Source organism: Physella acuta, unplaced genomic scaffold (genome assembly GCF_028476545.2).
Source record: "Physella acuta isolate Inbredline_101_S28 unplaced genomic scaffold, ASM2847654v3 ptg000325l, whole genome shotgun sequence".
Taxonomy (NCBI): Eukaryota; Metazoa; Mollusca; class Gastropoda; family Physidae; genus Physella; species Physella acuta.
The window spans coordinates 893,098-911,483 of record NW_026731844.1 but is presented as its reverse complement, the minus strand read 5'-3'; the positions used below and the strand labels follow the sequence as shown (position 1 = coordinate 911,483).

Here is an 18,386-nt window from a genome sequence, read left to right as displayed (position 1 = left end):
AAAAGTGACTAGCTAATTTGTTCAACAAAAAGAACAAATACTTTAAAATTCTTCCACTTTATTATAATACCAACAAAAACAATAACAGAAAAAAAATTCATTTGACTTCTAAAAAAGATTTGTTAACTAATTACAAATGTTAAATACTGTGCACTTATTTATAACAACCTTTTTTTGTCTGTGATTTTTAAGGAAGGAGATAAAGCTATTACAAGCATTCAGTCTCACCACTATTGTTTTACTAAATGTTTGACATTTATGACCAAATCTTGTATGCAATTCATTTATTTTTGGGTCCAAAGATTTAAAAAATAAGCTCGATAATTCAAATGTAAAAGTTTTTACTAAACATTTTTATTGCCAATATGGAAAACGCAACTAAAAATTGACACTTTTATTCAAAAGTCCAAAAAAGATAAAAATGTTGACAAAAATTTGCTGTGTTAAGAAAGAAAGCAGACTGCTACTAAAAATAAAAGTTACTTTAAAAATGGGAAAAATGTAAAGGTTAAAAAGCTTTCTATTTTTCTCTCATACAAAATAGCAAGAACAACTGCCATTAGGCTTTTATTTTTGCACGCCATACTGAATCATTTCAGTCCTCTATGAGAAGGTGCAGAAGCTGTAGGAGGAGGTGGAGGGCCTTTCTGATACAGTTCATCAATATGGGAGAGAAGAATCTTTCTCCTTTCATCTGGTACACATTCTAGTGTCAAAAACCGCTTGTCGTTCTGGGGGGAAATAAATCTTAATGAAGTAATTCTAGTTCACCTTAAAATGAATTATTATAATCATTTATTTATTAACTATTATAAATAAAAATAAGTTGAATAACATATTAACTCACCTCTAGGACTTTTTCTATATCCTCAAGATGGCCTTCAGTTTCATCTAAAAATTTCTTAGTTCTGAGAAATTATAATAAAAATATACATTATAAATTTTATGTTTGTAAAATATTAACACTATTCAAAACAGGTCTACTGTGTGTAAAAAAATAATTTATAAATATCCAATAGTGGTAAAATAAATTTAAAGCTTACTTGTATGTGATTACTTTAGTCTCACGCAATAATTCACGAAAATCTGCTTTGGCATTCACAAATTTTTCATGCATGTACTCCGTGAACTCTTTCTCTCTTTTCTATTTCAAAAGAAATTTAAGTACAATATTATGTTAACAAACTATTTAAGATAAAAATTATTATGAATTTTTAACAAGTCACATTTAAATACAGTAATTTATCCTTAAAAAAAAAATCAACGTATTTTCTTACTCGATCACTTGAAGAAAACTTGCTGTATCTAGGATCCTCTTTGATTTGCTTTTTAACTTCCTTCCAGGTGGATGTCAAAGATATCTTAAAAATAATAATGCAGTAATTTAAAATTTAGCTACAAATAAAAAAATTTGGGGCAGAAATTTTTAACACAAACATGCTTTACAGCATAATTTAATTTTAATTGAAGACAAGTAAATACTATTTTAAAAATCCAAAGATATATTGGAATTTTATTTTCTCACAAGTGTATGTGGCAATACAAAAACCTGAATTAGCCAGCTAAACTAACTGACAGAATAATAAATTCAAATAGCATCACTTAGAACCTAGTAATTCTAATGTAGCAAATACTAAATGTTAATCAAAATAATTCTTCTGAACTGGACAATAATTTTAAAATCAAAGAAGAGATGATAAAAGGTTAATAATATAAACATTTTTTGCAAAGTATTCTTCATTTGTGTATGTTAAAATATTAGTGAAGAAAACTTCAATTCAATTTAAAAAGAGCTGTGTCAAGTAAATTCTTAAAAACCGATTTAATACCTCTGTTTCATCAAGCAGAGAATGAAACATGGATCGATTTCTCTTGTAGAGACCTTCAATGTGAGTGTCAAACAGTTTTTCCTTTTCATCTCTTTCTAAGGAATCAGTCAACTCCCATCTATGATCTTTACGAAGTTGTTTGCGAGTATCCCTCCAGGTAACTTCATTATTTCGTACCTGAAGAAAGAAATGAATTGAACTGTATTAATGATATTTTGGGGATGGCATGGTCGAGTGATACAGCATTTGGCTGCTAATCTAAAGGTCTCGGTTCGGATATGTGACTGTAGGACTTCTCTTAGTCCATCTAGCTTTGACGTGTAACTTACGTTGGGGAAACAAAGGCGGCTGGGCAAAGTGCTAAACATTATACTATTGGATGCCAAGGTAATTAAAACAGATTACCTCCACTTCTTCATCTGCCCCTTGTGTCATGGGAACGAATTAGAAAAGATGATTCATAATTTACGCAGTAAATTTATAAAATTATTTTTTGAAATCTAACATTATACAATGTAGTGAGACATGGTATTTTCCAGGTATATAAAACTTTACACTAGAAAAATTAAATTTTAGGCAACAACATATAACATATAAGCAATAAAACGCTATTATTTATGAAACTTGTTTCGAAAGGTTTAATAACAAAGTTATAGCAGTGGGAAGCATGGTCAGGCAGGTTAGTACAAGACTGCTAAAAGACACAAGTTCAGAGCAAGGGCAGATGCGGAAGGTTGCAGATTGTTCTTGGGTGGACAAGACTATGGAAGTGAATCCAGAAAAAAAAAGAGAGGAAAAGACCGAGTCAATAGGTCAAATGGTGCACATGTTGACAAGTGATGCTTGTGTTGAAGAAAATTTCAATATTAAAATTAAGAAGTGCGAGGTAGAAGAAAAAAGTTACAGCAGGGATATAAAAAATGCTTACCAGATCTGCAAGTAGGGCATTAAAATGCTGGATAGCTTCATCTTTTTTGTGCTGTTCTCGTTCTTTATCTCTTTCTCTCAATGAGGATGACAATGACTGCTTAACTTCCTCTTCCCTTTTCTTAATACTAGCTTCAATTCTTTCTTGCTTTTCTCGTTCTTTGCGCTCTTCGTCTTCTGAGTTAGCCTAAAGACAGTGAGTAATTGATTTAAAAACTTGTTCCTAAATGAGGCTGATGATAAGCCATTTTATTAAATGAACTAAAAGACATACCTCATCAACTGTTTTGACATATTCTTTGAACCAATCTTCCCTACGGGAACTGCTGTCAACTGCCTCATAACGGGGATCAGAGTTAATCTTTTTCTTTATTTCACTCCATCTCGAATTGCGCTCAATTCCAGATGTTTCCTTGAGCAATTTAATGAAGTCAGACTTCAGCTGAAAGGAAATCATTAACATTGAAAATCTGATAGGTAAATTTATATATTTTAAGAAACAAAAAATTAATCAAGTTCATATTTTTTAAAATATAAGCTTAAAACAATATCACATGACCTTACTAAAACAAGTTTAATGTGTCATGCTTGCTTGAACTTTTTAAGTTATAAGCTCTTGAATATAATTTAAAAGCAAAAATATTTGATAGTTTTAAAATGTTTGGTATTAGTTTTCAATCTTTATGTTCACTGCAAATACAATCATTAACTAATACAACTAAATAATTAACTAGTCACAAAAATATATATATAAATAGACAAAGCAACTTGTCTTTGACAATTTCTTATCCTTCCAAGAAGTAGTAAAGACAAGCACTAGGATAAGATTGCATTAAGACTGCAAGCTTATACCACACAACCCAAAATATGATTAGCTTTGATTCATAAATCAATTGATCTTTTATTTCTTAAGGTTAAAATGTTTAAAACAAAGTTCAATATTATGTATTAACTGCATTTTCAAAAAAAAACTTGCACGTCCAAATGCAAACAAATAAAATGGATCAATGAAATGGCATTATACTTTATTGTGACAATGCACTAGAGAGTTGCCATCTCATTTTATTTTGTATTTGTAATGGAACAACCTCACTCACAGATCTATACATAATATTAAAATAAAGTATCTAATTTCCATTCATTCCTACGAACCAATCATACTTCCTGAAATAAAAAAACAATTTAAACAAAAGCAAATCATTATACACAAGACCTTGGTTAATTCAATTGTGGTTTTCCAATTACTTTTAAAAATAGAAAAGATATTTTAAATAGTAGTTTAATATTAGCCCTTACAATAAATAAGGTAATAACCATTATCATTTTTAACATGCCTATTGCATGAGATGGCAATAGCAAACCAAAGGCAAAAGAAGTTTTATAAGCAAAATCATATCAAAACAATGTTATACTGTGACTGTTAAAAACTCCTTAGAGTAAAAGTAAATCCAAAATTTTGAATATATATATCAACAAATTTTAATAATCTGCTTACAATTTACATTTTGCTTTTGTTTATGCTTCATCTCCAGTGCATATCTCTAAAGAGACATTACAATTTTTCTCAAGTAAACAGAAATAAGTAGGGAAGACAGAAAGACAACTATGGTCATGTAGAGAAATGTTAAAGGATGACAAGAAAAGTAAATAAAATTATTGGTGCTATATACCAGGTCAGACCACCACATAGCGAGCACTAGGTTTCCGCACCAGGGTCAAATTGCACTGGCAACTGACCAGGAGTCATATCAACCATGATGTCTACAGCTGCCTGATGCAATCTTCTTCTTCTTCCATGGGGGAACACAAAGTTTAACAACATTAGAATATCAGCCAAAATAAATAGTTATTTACTCAATGTTCATCTAATTCAGCTCTGAAAAAAATTTATTTCAAAAGGCAAAAACTTTTAAGTCAATTTGCCAAATATTTTTAAATATTTCATTTTCAGAGCTGATAAATATCGGCTTTAATTCGTCATAAAATTAATGTAACCATAAGTACTTAGGATTAGAAAAGTATGAAGAAAATTTAGGAAATTGTTGATAAATATACATATCTAAGATAGAGATATCTAGCATAACTGTCTGAACATAAATTTAAACCTTTAAATAACAAAATATTACGACTAGAAATGATCAATCTAATCAAGTAAATAATATTTATCTTAATTTTAGTGCAATAACCTACATCTGCATCAATATCTTTACTTATTTAACTGAACATGTGAACATTTTAGAATAGGGATATAAAGAATATGGCTAGTTTTTCTATAGCTTTAAACCCTCTTCTAACAATGTTACACATGCATAAAGTTGAAACAAGGATAGAATAATTCAATCTTCTCTCAATTCATAAGACTTACGAAAAGATGAGAGCAGAGGGCTGAAATAAAATTATTTTGCAAAACCACAAAGAATGATATCTAAATTTACAAATTTAAGTGAATTTACTATTTAAATATGTTCTATATGTTAAATAAATACAGTTTTAAAAAACGATGAATTAGGAAGACTGAATGAGACATCTGGTGCTGAGGAAAAATGTTTAAATTAAAAACATACATGTGCTAGTCACCATAAATTATCATTTTATATATAGCATTCAAACAAATTCCAAATATTTTTATAAGAAAAAAATAAACTTTTATAGCACTACATACAAATTTGGTACTAATTAAACAAATAATTATGTTGCTAAACAAAATATCCACTGAAAAAAATACATAAAAACATCTCAAAGATAAATGCATTAATTTTTCACAGAAACCAATGTAAGAATAATTAAATTATTATGATAATTCATACTGTTATGACAAAAATATTGTGCTGAAAAGAAGGTTTGACTAAACAAAAACAACACTATAAAAATTAACAGTTTCTTTCAAAAGTATCAAATGCTATAAATGTAATCATGAATTAAGTATAAACTAGGTGTAATAAACAGCTTGGTAAATTTTAGGAAATAGTAGGAAACTGCTGTAGTTAATCAAAATCTATTAGTTTTCTTTTAAAACATAAATTTAAAAATAAAAAGTATCCTGAGATTACTTACTATACTCAGGATTACATTTTTTAATTACAATATACGAGCATTGATTTGTGAAAGAAATTAACAACCAACAGCAACAGTTAAAATATTTTGTTTCATTTGGATGGGCCGATATTTCTACTGAAAGCTTACTAATAAGCTGGAATTTTTAAGATTCATTTTCTTTTTCAAAGAAGGGTTTCCTAAAAAAATTATTTTTCTTTGCCTTAAAACCGCCACTTTCTTAACCAAAATGTAACAAAACTTAACTGACTGTGGTTACCTTCTAATTCTCAGAAAAATACAATTCTAAATATTTTTCAGTTAGTTTAACTTTTATAATTCAAAATGTGAGGGTTTTTTGGGTTTTTAATGAAAAAAAAAAAGAAATTTTTTTCTGAGAACTAGTTTCCTTACAGTTCACTTTGAATAAAATAATTATTTACCTTTTCCTTTAGTACAGATTTCTCTTCTTTCTCTCTTTTCCGCAGGTCACTCACAAAATCTAGAAACATCGACTCTCTCTCACGCATTTTATCAATGCCTTTGAAGCGTTCATCTTTACCATATTTTGAAGCAAAATCACTGAAGGATGACCTGTAAAAATTAGATTATTTATTATTTCACAGATTTTAAAATGTATAAATACCCGTTTATTAATGTAAGTATTAATGTAAGTCTTTTTGTCAAGGATGTTACACTTACTTTCCATGAAGTTTACTTTCCTCCATAAGCTGCTTGAAGGCTTCTTTCTTTTCTTTAATTCTGCGATGTTTTTCACGTCTTTCTTCTTCAGCTCTTTCTTTCACATACTGTTCAAATACCTGCTTCCTTTCTCGTGAAGTTAATAAAAGGTAGCGCTGATCGAAAACAATCTTATGCAGCTCTTTTTCCCAAGTTGAAAAAGCAGATACCTTTCACATAATAAAGAATAAATTAAAAGTCATGTCTAATAAATAAATTTAACTTTGAAAAATACTTTGAAAACTTGCAACTGAAATTAATTATAACTAATAAAGATTTAATAAACAGAGATACCATTTTAAATCTTATTTAAATACTTTAATATAACTATAATATTATATGTACAATAATATATGTTAAGTGTCACCTCTTTCTCTGCGAGCATATCTCTGAACTGCTTCATTCGTATTTCTAGAGGAACTATTGCTCTTTGCCTAGCAGCCTGTACTTCAGCTTCAATAGCAGCTTCTTTACCAACATCTATTTGCTTTGGTAACCCTCCTTCTTTCTTCTCTTCCTTTGGTTCTGGCTCGGGCCTGTCAGAACAAAAATGAATAATGTTCATATTAACTATACTAAAGTTTATCAGCTATAGCCTGTAAACTGGTAAGATAACACCAAAACTTCTTAAAATTTTTTTTTTTTAAATAGAATTGCTAACTAGGGAAATTTTCAAAATCAGTTGTAGACCCAGCTATTAATTTAACATGCTGCATTTTAAAAAAAACATTTGCTCTCAGTAATTGCATAACAATGTGAGCTAAATAAAAGCAGTACTTTTTTTTCTTTGCTGGTGGCTCTTCTTCTTCCACTTTTTCCTCTTTCTTTTTCTCAGCTGAAAAAAATTATTTTAAAAATATAATTATCATTTTTTTTTTAACACGTTTTTATTAACTCAGCTTCGCGTGTGTTTGTTGTTAAAATTGACATCGAAAATTAGCCCACTTCTGATTGCTCTATAGATCTGAAATTTGGCATGCAGGTTACTTTCGCCTAACAATTTCAGATGCAATCATAAAAACTAGCAATTAGAGACCGTAATTAGCTTAATTTAATTACGCCCAAAGGACCATAAAATTGAGGACATGATTTCTAAAGATACCGACAAGACTGGAGGCTTGTTGACACAGTTACTTCGGCCCCAATCGATGTGAGCGCGCTGGCCGTGATCGTATAGTGGTTAGTACTTCGCGTTGTGGCCGCGACAACCCAGGTTCGAATCCTGGGCGCTCAAGATTTTTTTAGTCCGTGTATTTATAAACACTTAGTCAATTCATACTTAATCAAGTCATTAGATAAAGTAGAAAATAAACTATATAAAAAACTTTTTTAAAAAACACGTTTTTCATGTGTAGCAACGGACTAAAAAGGAGAAAATAAAATACTTAAAAAAAACTTTTTAAAAAACCACGTTTTTCTTGTGGACTAAAAAGTAGAAAATAACTATTTACATACATTTGATGACAAAAAACGTGGGTCGGGCAGATGGGTCGGGAAATTTGATGGTGAACGTACCCACGTTTTTTGTCATCAAATGTATGTAAATAGTTATTTTCTACTTTTTAGTCCACAAGAAAAACGTGGTTTTTTAAAAAGTTTTTTTTAAGTATTTTATAAATAAGTGATTTAATGTTCATAAGACAAAAAAAAAATTCTGATAAGAATTAAGACTGGTCAGGTAAACTGTCAAAAAAATTTTAAAAAAAAAAGGTTTACAGAAATTTAGCGTAATCCACATATGATGAAAAAATTTCTACCAAGATTATCTACATTTTACTCGGTAGCCTCTGAAAAAATATTTAATAGGTCAATAAAAACTTACCTGCTTTGGCATCAGGTTTCGATGAAAGCAACTTATCCACATCCGGTCTATTCTGAAGATCCTCTGGCTTTTCCCAGACAGAAAGACGCTGGCTAGGATTATAGAAAAAGCAGCGACCATCCCCAGTCCACACAACACACCTGAAAATAAATTATCATTAATTTTCTTTGATTAAAACATTTTTTTAAATGTGTTCCCAAATTTTTTTTAATATCTGGAAATTAAGATGTACTTTCTAATGCTAGTTAATTAATTAGAAGGTATTATATATTTAAACTCACCATGGTGTTCCAGGTACAGGAGTACTGGAAACAGGTCTAGATTTTTCAGCTGCTTTCTGCTCTTCAGTCATTTCTTCTGGCTTCTCTTTCTTTTCCTATTAGTTCAAATTTTCAAAATGTACAATACAAAATGCAAATCCAATAGACTAAATTACAGAAGCACTATTGCAAATTTTAAAATATTAACAATTTGTGATGATTTTTTTCTTTTAAAACCATGATGTTACACAATACAAGAGGAATCTTTTTCAGTTAAGTTACGCTTTTAATAAGTCACCATTTAATAAACCTAAATTGCAATAAATGACAATTGCAGTATTTTTTTTTATTTACAAGTATTCGAATACTTAATATTTAATACCTCCTCTTCATCTTTTTCTGATTCATCAGAACTATCACCAGCATCCACTTTAATAACTTCTGGTGCTCGCTGTTGTACTTGTGACTGCACTTGAGATCCTGAGTTCTGTAGCTGCTCCAGTTTTGCTGAGAATAAAAATGTATTAAATATGAAAATCTATTTTATATATATATATATATATATATATGTTATTTTTCCAACCATTCATAATTTTCAAATAAAACTAATAAAGAATAGGTCAAGTGGAGTATCCCATAAAAGCAAGCTCGAGCTAATGATTATTTTTAAAGTCAGGTTAACTTCCAGCCAAGACACAGTAAAAGCAAGTCACAGGAGGTATTATTTTTAATTGTTTTTATTAAAGTTTGTTGTTAAATATGGTTTGTTTCTTTCTCTATAAGAACGCACTTTCATACAGGAACACACAAAAAATAGTACAAGACTTTTTGAAGCATAGATCATTTTTACCTTCCCAATCTTTTAAGACCTGTGGTTTTTCCCAAACTGACTCCTGAGTTCGTGAATTATGATAGTAGCTTTTGCCATCCGTGTTTTTATGTTCAGACCATTCAGCAACTTCAGGAGGTTTTGTAGGTTGCTGAAGAACATTTTTGTAAAGTATTTTAAAATTAAATTCCTTAACTTATAATTGGAAAAAAATATTTTGTTGACAAAATTTTTATATACCTGCATTGGAATGTCAGGGGTGTTTCCAACTGGCATTTGGTGTTGCATGAATGGATTAGTAAATCCTGGTGGCAATAAACCAGGATTAAAACCTTGGCCTGCACCTTAGGTGTAAAAACATCATTGAATAAAAAAGGTGAACTTATTCAGCTGTTTTTAAATTAATAGGTTTTTTAAAATTGCAATTTTTTTTTAAACTATTTTACAAACATCCCAACTAACATTATTAAAAATTGGTTTAATTGAACTGAATCATTTAAGCTGACCATCATTAAGTCATAGGGGTTATCTGTATTTTTCTCCAACTTATGTTTTTGTTTAAGGTTCATCATCCCAAGTCCACACCAACAAAATAGGTCTTGTATATCTGCTAAGGCTTCAAGAAACACACTTTATTGCTCTTATTAAGAAACAAAACCACTTGCTACATTATATAATAAGTGATCAAATATTTCGAAGTGTGTTTGAAGTTTAATAAATCAATTAATTTTGATAAAAACTATTTTTAATATATTAGTTTAAGTTTTGATAACTGAAATCGATAAATTAAATTGATAAATTAAATTGATACTTCCAATTCTTCTTATTCTTAATTTTAAAGTACCTGAAAGTGCCATAGCAGACTGATCGCCAGGCCCTTGCATCTGCTGTGATGCTGCTTGGGCTGGAAGGATCAGGCATAATTAAGTATTTCTTTTTAGAGTTTTGCCTAAGACAATTTAACTGAGACTGTTATATACATGACTAATTCATAAATTTTTTCAAAATGAATATTGACCCTAAAATGACAAATGTTAAAAAATATGTAATACCTTGGGCAACAGCAGCCTGAGCTGCAGTTGATGGTCCCCCTGCAACACCTTGTGCCTGACTGGTCTGAAAAGCTTCCCATTCCAGTTGGGTAACAATTCTAGCATTTTCCGGCTTTGTCCATGCAGATTCTCTGGTCCTTGCGCTGTAGTAGTAAACCTGGTCAAATAATAGATTTATTTTTCATCCTTTAAATTCTCTTTTAAAGAAAACATTTTCCAATTAATGAAACATATACTAATTAATTTCTTTTTTGTATATGTTTCACTTCAATAAATCATTTATTACATAACAAATATTAAATTTGTAAAAATTTGCTTTAAAAAAAAATCAAGTCAAAAACTCACTTTGCCTTCTGGAGATTTAGTTTCAACCCAGATGTCCTGTGTTGCTGGATCTAGTGGTGGATGTGGCAGAGGTGGTGGCATATTCATACCACCCATCATACCCGGGGGCATTCCATTGGAAAATCCAGGAGGAGGCATTGAGAAATTTGGAGGTGGAAAATTTGGTGGTGGCATCAAAGGTCTCTATAGGTAATAAAACCATAACTTGTGCAGTTAAAGAAAATGAATGGCAAAAAAACATGAGATAAACATGTCAAATAACCACGATATAAGAATGTGTAAATAATATAAAGCAAAAAAAATGAAATTGTTAAAATATATGTATGTTGTATGGCAGTAAAAATTAAAATGGTTGAATTACATTTTTTAAAGCAAAGTTAATATCAAATCTTGATAATTTTTCGCTAGCTGTAAAAATTGTATTACATCTATATAAAAAGATAAAGCAACTAAACTCAATTTTTAAAAATAATATTTTAAAAAAACAGGCTACTTTTTGTTTAACAAATAGTCTCCCTCTACTTATGGATAGATTTAATTTTAAAAAAAAAAACTAAAACAAAAACAAATTCATAGAACCAAAAAAGAGAAACCAACAAAAAAACAACCTCATAAGAAATATTTGACTCTTACTTTTGAGAACTATTTTCCCACAAAAATGTAAGATAGAGTAAAGATAAAGATTATTCAGTTATCATGTGAAGATAAAAAGGTGCTAGAGATAAATATGGACATTATTCACACATGCTGCCCTTTCTCAACCTCCCCCCTATTGTGATATTGGACTAATTCTTTTTTAAATATATGCAAACATTTTTACAGATTTTTAAAACCTAATTTAGAAAGTTATGTTATAGTTAATTGTTTGGTTTTTTTTTTTGGAAAAAATAGTCTAAATTATATTTTATTTAAGAACTTACTTTATTATTGTTAATATTCTGAAAATAAACAAGTTATTATCTCTAACATATATTTTTAAATTGCTAAGGATTATTTTAAATAGATCAATTATTATGGTTTAAATGTATTAAAAGTTAATAAAAGCTCAAATAAAATGGAGATTTCTTTCTTTATACCTTTTCACTTTTTTTCTTTTTAAATTATTTTTTGTCAAACAGAAGCAAAAACAATCTTTAGATATAAATTTACAAGTGACTTACCATTCCCTGAGGACCCATACCTGGGGGCATCCCAGGTCCCATTCCTGGTCCATTTGGTCCCATACCCCCCATATTAGGTCCCATGCCAGGTCCATTCGGTCCCATTCCAGGTCCTCCCATCATTGGTCCATTCATGCCAGGTCCTCTCATTCCTTGATTAGGCCCCATACCAGGTGGTCCATAGTTTGGATCAAATGGTGGCCTGCCAAAGGGTGGTCCACGTGGTGGTCCCCTCATCCCATGAGGTCCTCGCATTCCCATAGGTGGGCCTCTCATGCCCATTGGCATTGGTCCACGGGGTCCTCCGAATCTGTTTACAAGGGATCCATATATATGTTTAATTGGATATGCCACTAATTTCAAGAAACTGGTTTCCTTAATTCAAATACTTTGAACAAATTGTATTTACTTTTTTATTTACTAAGATACAAATAAATAAAAATAATGATTGGATAAATAGAGTGCAGAATAAGAAAAAAACTTCAGAGTTTTTCTGTTGCACTGGTGAGACAATCAGCGTCTCATCTGACTTAATACTGAATTTGTACAGACATGCTGGAGAATGTAGATAATAAAACTACAATAGAGTGCATAGGTTTTCATGTAACAATGTTATGGGTAGTAGCAGTAAATATGAATAATTGTGCTTTTTTTTTTTTTGGTAAAAAAATTAAACATGAGCTCAAAAAAGGAATTTTCAAATACTGAACAACAGCTTATGGTTGTTGCTAATAAATCTTTAGCTCAGGCAATGGTCTATTGTTGCTAAAATTGTATTTTTAAGCATGATTGCCAGCAAAACTTTTATGAAAACGTAGGGTAGGTCTAATCAAGATACTGAAAAGTTGTACCATGTGCTAATAATATAGATTTCTATAAATAACAACCTTTAATAACTGCTCACATTTGAAAGGTTAGAGGAGATCACACACTAGAGAACTTACCAAAAATACCTGTCCACCCTGAAGAATGTACTTAGTATGTGGGGTGAGATAATAGACTGCTTATTAAAAGCACGGTTTGTATTGACATTTTAATATCCTGAATACTGACCACTAAACCCAAAAATAAAGTTACCATATACAAACAAATACTTAAGTTGACTAAGATTTTCAATTGTAATAGTTTTTTTTGTTTAATATTCTAGGCTTTTACAATTTTTACTGAAGGTAAAACCATAACTATTTTAACACAAGTGTGCAATGCATCATAGGGGCTAAGTTGTAAAATTTCTACAAAACTTTAAAAGTAGTAATCCCTAAGTAAAAAAAAAACATTGGTTGCTAAACGGTTTTAAAGATATTTCTTGATCAACCAATGCATTTACTATTGCATCTTAAACGTTTATTATAAGGTTTTTTTTACGTTTTATTTTCTATTTAAAGGTAAGCTACATAGTACATATGCATTGTAATAATATAAAAATAAGTTGATATTTATGTTTTAAAATCAAAAACATTTTTCCATTCCATTCATCCTTTAAGTGGGCTCACTAGACTAAAAATAGACCTACTTGCTTTAAAATTTGACTGTACCTTATGATATTTTAACAATTAACAAAAAATACCTGCCCTATTAAGGTTGGTGGTCATCTTTTAAATTTAACCCTTTGAGCCCGCCAAGCCGGTAAACCGGCTTTAACATTAGGTATATATGTCCGAAAAGCCGGTTTACCGGCCCGATGATCTAGCGTCATATTTCTAGCGGCCGGTATACCGTCTAATTAAATATAATTAGCGGAAGACTGAATAAAACTGCGCATGTGTCTTTTGAGTGCGGAATTATGATTTTAAAAATAGATTTTTAGGAAAAATGAAAGTATTTACATTCCGTAGTAATGCCGCCGAAACGAAAAGCTGAGCCACAACCGTCGGCTTCATCACATAAAGTTGGTGCAAACGATAAGCAAAAAGCCGAAACATCGATAAAAGAAGTAGAATGACTGCATCTCAGGCAATACAAGTACTTATCGATTCTGATGATGAAGATAATATTCCTGGTCTTTATTGTGATGATAGTGACGTTGAATTTGAGACTGAACACTGTGACATTGAAATTGACAGTGACAATGAAACTGTTCAAGTACGTTATGATGCACGTGGTGCCAAGGACAAAGACTTGCCGAAACGAAAAAAAAAATGTTTACTGATGCGAATCATGCGACGTTTTTCTTTGCATCGGGTCCGGCAGTTATAACTGTTTTGAAAGTTATCACACAAAAGTGGACTTCTGGCGATCAACTAGTATGGCCAGGTATCAATAATAACAAAACAATTACTAAATGTAAATTGGTTTCTTCTATGTTCTATCAAAACAATAATTATTTGTTCGTTTTATATACATGGTTCTGTTCAAACATTGTAAAAAAAAAAAAAAAGAATTTTACAATCTATCTGCAGTGTTGTTTGATCCTGAGTCTGGATACCAAATTTGGCTTGATTATCTCCAACGGTTCAAAAGTTATAGGCAAAGCTAGATGCAGATAAGTGAAAATTGGTTTGGGCTTGGGAGCTCAGGAAATGGGAGAAATTAGGCCAGGGAGGCCAGGGCTCAAAGGGTTAAAAGGTATCAGAGGCTACCTGCTCAACTGACTGATCAAGTGCTTGCTACTACTTAATTGTGTTATTTCCCTTTTTGTCTTTGAATTAAATTTTATGATCTTCTAATCTCTTATTAGATTGAAAATAAGATATTCTTGAATTTGCATAGAAATGAAAATTATATTACAAATTTGATAATGAACTTGTATGTAGGCCTAACTGTAATAATAAAAAATATATTACTTCTTAAAAATGGGTCTAAATTAAATTAGAGTTAAATCAGTTTGTTAGACTAGAAATACTCAGGCCTTTTAAACTTGTATTATTCTTAGTAAGCTTCAAGCTTTTCATCATATGCAATGTTGTATAGGCCTAGAATCTACCAATTCTAATTTTTACCAGTGACAGATAGATCTAGAATCTAGATTCTAAATCTAGAACTAGATCAGGTAAGATACTCAGAAAAGAAGACTTGAAAAAAGGGTTATCTATCGTTTTAGGTACGTAAAATCAGCAGAGGCTAGAAATGTGCGAAAACGTTGCCTCAGTGTTAAGGCTTGAATAGAAGTATATTATGATATAGGCCTATTTGTGTCAAATATTATAGATAACTGAATAATAAACCAAAATCAATGGCTAAATATATCAATATGGGCCAGAAAATAATTTTAAACAGCAGTGTTTGCGAGCAACATTTGCTATATTAAATAAGTTAGAGTGATTTCCCCTGAATATCTTACTATAATTATACCAAAAAAAAACACAAGATGGCTGCTAAAGTAAATGAGCTGGTTGCATCTGATGAAAACATCGCTAGTCTTTATTTTTTACTGAAAAGTTTAAAAACAGGTAGGCCCTACATTAATGAAACTTTGAAAAAAAAAATGTGTACCTTTCAAAACTAAATCTTCCTAAAATTGTGAAATAATTTTAAAAATATGGGCCTAATGAGTCACCTTTTTTTCACATTACTAGTCTCAGCCAATTTTACATCCTAAAACGATAGATTACCGAAAAAAGTTATTGGTACAACAGACAGTAAAACTCAATTTTAGCGTATTTTATTCCCTGCTTCAAGTTCACCTCTGGTTGAGCTAATTTTAATATAAACACAAATGAAACACACAAAAACGTTAGGAAAACATTGGGCTTATTTCATTATGATTTTTTGTTTTAATGTTTGATGATTTGATTTAGGCCTACTTTTGTCAAAAATTAAGAAAAATCCAAATTTAGAATATTTTGAATGTGCTATGTTCGTGTGTCACTTAAGATTTTCATGGCAATGGGTGAAGTACGTAAACGTAACTCACAATTGCAAGGCAGTAAAGTTTGTTTGTATTGTTACAAGTATCTCCCACGCATGATACTATAAATAAACATTTATGGGTAATCTATCGTTTTGGGTACGTAAAATCGCCCGCGGCTATCAATGTACGAAAATGTTACCTCATTGTCAAGGCTGTAATAGAAGTATTTTGTCATATGTTTGTGTCAAATATTATAGATAAATGAATAATAAACCTAAATCAATGGCTAAATATATCAATATAGGCCAGAAATTAACTTTAAACAGCAGTGTCTGCAAGCAAGATTTGCTATATAAACAGCAGCCATTTGTAAAATAGAGTGACTTCCGCCTGAATCTTGCGCTATGGCTATATGTTTATAAAAATAAAACTTTAACAAGATGGCTGCTATAGACAGGCTGCTATAGTAAATGAGCATGGTTGCATCTGTTGGAAACATCGCTGGTGTTCATTTATTCCTGAAAAGTTTTAATTCAATTGTTTAAAAACAGGTACATAAATGAAACAAGGAAACATTTTTGTATTTTTCAAAACATAAATCCTCCTCAAAATGTGAAATAATTATTAAAATGTAAGGAGTCACCTGTTTTTCACATTACTAGTCGCGGGCGATTTTACGTACCTAAAACGATAGATTACCCATTTATGAACTCACATTGACCCCAAAACTGAGGCCAACACAATTTTAAATAACTATTGCCCGAGCTATGAGGTATGCTGATAATTAAAGTCAATGTGAACTCACGGTGAACCCGCGACCATGTAGAGATTTTTTTCCCGCTGATGATCACACAATATTAAATTGGAATTGTTCTAATACAGACTAATCATGCTTTTTTATGTTTTTTTTTACCCTTTCTAATGAAAAAACCCCTTTTACTTTTATAAAAAAAAATAAGTAGATCTAGCTTTAATCGGAGTGTTTTCATAATGTCTTTGCTTGTTTTGGTTGTGTTTATAATAAAATGGTAAAACCTCAGTTTAGCGTCGGTTATTATTCCGGAATCGTATAGCAGTAAAAAACAGTTAAACAATGCCAAAGTCAGTCACACACTTCCGGAATTCACCGGAAGTACTGTAAACCATACATTATTTGGCGTCATCTTTTATTTTTATACAGAATGTTTAAAATTTGGATAGATTTATTTTTGTAATCATTTTTACATTTTGTAATCATTTTTACTATTTTTGTAATCTATATTTTTTTACTTGGCCTAGCAGCTAGATATCTAGCTAGATCTAATTAATTAATGGTCAAAATCCACTGCAAGCCAAAAACATTAAATTATTACATTTGACTTCATTATTTATATTTATATTGTTTTTTTTTTAATTTTTAGATCTAATTTAAATCTACTATTATATTTATTCTTGTTTCCTTTTGTCGATTAAACTTTAAAAAATTAAAACATTAATTTACTACAATCGACTTTCAATTAATTTATATTAGGCCTAATAAATATATTTCAATGAATAAACCATGGTTTACCGTAACTCTAGTTACCGAAACTCAACAAACATTACCCGATAATTTCCTACGCTAAACTAAGCGCTAAGGTTTTACCAATAAAATACCCTCTAGGGAGGTGAACGTGCAGCGGGGAATAAAATATGCTAAAATCATCAAAATGGAGTTTTACCACAACAGACACTGAGACAGTGGTACACTGTGGTACACTTACCCCCTGGGTCCTCCAGGTCCTCTTGGTCCCATAAAGCCGCCACGACCTCTAGGTCCGGGAAACCGGTTAAATTTATTAAAATCACCTTGCATTCCGCCATCCATCATGCTCATATCCATTTCAGATTGACCGTCTCCCATTCCCATCATATTCATTTCATTTCCCATGCCCATCATCATCCCCATTCCTCCGTCCATGCCCATGCCCATACCCATTTCGTCTTCTTCATTTCCCATTCCCATGCCATGGTGATTGCTCATGTCATCGTTCATATGATCATGTACAAGATTATGGTCATTTTCATTTTCTTCGTCATCGTCCATCATTCCAGAATTAGGAACATTATCGTCCGGTATTTCATCGCCCATCGCATCCATAGCTTCCATGTCAGCCATTTTTGTCTAATGGCCTCGTTCTGAAAGTCACATTAAAACAACTTCCGATTTGATAATGCAAAAACAGTGCAAAAAGTTGGTGAAACAAAATTTTACATTCAACTCTAGACTTGTTTGTATCCTAGTTTGAGGGGCGGGGGGCACAAAGATGTGAATTTTAGACAATTCCTGTGTACATAAGTCTGCTTTAGGTGCCCCCTCTGATGGGGACGTCCAGAGCCGGCGCTACCTATAAGACGAACTAGGCGGTCGCCGAGTTCGCTAACCATAAGGGGCGCAAAAATGTGTAATCTCAATTATTAAAAAGTACCTAATAATTAATAAATTGATTATATTAATATATAAACTACACACAAGGGCGTAGCGATCTATTTCGGTGCCCAGGATGAACTATCTATTTTGCGCCCATTCTTCAAATTAGACCTATAATTAAGTATTCGCGTTGGTGATAATGCGCCCCC

The 18,386-nt window shown here is 31.0% G+C and overlaps 1 protein-coding gene across 2 annotated transcripts; it reads right to left on the bottom strand.

Annotated features, from left to right (window-relative positions):
- Window positions 1–41: 41 nt before the first annotated feature.
- Window positions 42–17,943, bottom strand: LOC131940699 (transcription elongation regulator 1). 2 transcript variants are annotated; one of them, XM_059299448.1, is made up of 22 exons: window positions 17,531–17,943; window positions 11,999–12,308; window positions 11,759–11,776; window positions 10,839–11,021; window positions 10,494–10,650; window positions 10,286–10,345; window positions 9,682–9,785; window positions 9,463–9,592; window positions 8,995–9,119; window positions 8,634–8,728; window positions 8,353–8,492; window positions 7,308–7,365; window positions 6,898–7,066; window positions 6,492–6,700; window positions 6,233–6,383; window positions 3,031–3,198; window positions 2,758–2,943; window positions 1,830–2,006; window positions 1,278–1,361; window positions 1,044–1,144; window positions 848–908; window positions 42–731 (listed from the first exon to the last, which is right to left on the bottom strand). In XM_059299448.1, exons 1-22 carry the CDS (start codon window positions 17,923–17,925, stop codon window positions 591–593), a joined length of 3,222 nt encoding a protein of 1,073 aa, XP_059155431.1. In that variant the 5' UTR covers window positions 17,926–17,943; the 3' UTR covers window positions 42–590. The 2 variants fall into 2 exon arrangements, with proteins under 2 accessions (XP_059155431.1, XP_059155432.1); XM_059299449.1 differs by lacking the exon at window positions 11,759–11,776.
- Window positions 17,944–18,386: the final 443 nt, after the last annotated feature.